This window comes from Neophocaena asiaeorientalis, unplaced genomic scaffold, assembly GCF_003031525.2.
Source record: "Neophocaena asiaeorientalis asiaeorientalis breed wild unplaced genomic scaffold, Neophocaena_asiaeorientalis_V1.1 scaffold152, whole genome shotgun sequence".
Lineage (NCBI taxonomy): Eukaryota > Metazoa > Chordata > Mammalia > Artiodactyla > Phocoenidae > Neophocaena > Neophocaena asiaeorientalis.
In genome coordinates, this window is record NW_020185338.1 from 1478091 (window position 1) to 1478701 (window position 611).

The following is a 611-nucleotide window of genomic DNA, read 5'->3' on the forward strand; positions in this document are numbered from 1 at the left end:
CATGTGGGATCCTCCCGCACCGGGGCACGAACCCGTGTCCCCTGCATCGGCAGGCGGACTCTCAACCACTGCGCCACCAGGGAAGCCCTGAAGCATGTTCGATCCTTCCTGGACACGCTGCCACGTGGTCTGGTATCTTGAACTCCGGGGGCTGGGAAGGTGTGCTCATCCGTTCCCTTTGGAGGCATCCCTGAGGTTCACCGTCCCCACAGAACCGCCTGCTTGGCCCTCGAGACACCCAAGCTGGCCACGGCTCGAGAAGGTGGTCACTCAGCCCTGAGACTGGCCTGCGCCAGGCCCTCCTGCCGTTTCCGCTGGGCTCTTTTCCCACGCTCGTCCTCACTGTCCCCACAGGACCTGGTACAGGAGAAGCTGAAGAGCCAGCAGCTGAGCAGTGAGCTGGACAAACTGAGCCAGGAACTGGAGAAGCTTGGCCTCCACAAGGAGCTGCTGCTGCGGGATGACAGCAGCAACGGTGACACGTGAGGGCCCCTCCCTGGGTGGCTGCAGGCTTTCTCCGCTCACGTCTGCGTCCCAGCGCCCCCGCACCCTGCAGGCTCCGTGCCCCAGCCCCACCCCCACCCCCGGAGCTCAGTTTACTTTTCACACTT

General features: G+C 64.2%; 1 protein-coding gene across 7 annotated transcripts in view; it reads left to right on the forward strand.

Annotated features, from left to right (window-relative positions):
- CCDC88C (coiled-coil and HOOK domain protein 88C) overlaps positions 1-611 on the forward strand; it is a 127751-nt gene that overhangs the window by 92435 nt on the left and 34705 nt on the right. For all 7 annotated transcript variants that reach the window (XR_003002059.1, XR_003002060.1, XR_003002061.1 and 4 more), the window contains exon 16: positions 355-482. Coding sequence is in view for 4 of the 7 variants with exons in the window: in XM_024736355.1 (XP_024592123.1) it covers positions 355-482 (128 nt within the window). In the remaining 3 variants the exon portion in view is untranslated. The remainder of the gene's footprint in view (positions 1-354; positions 483-611) is intronic.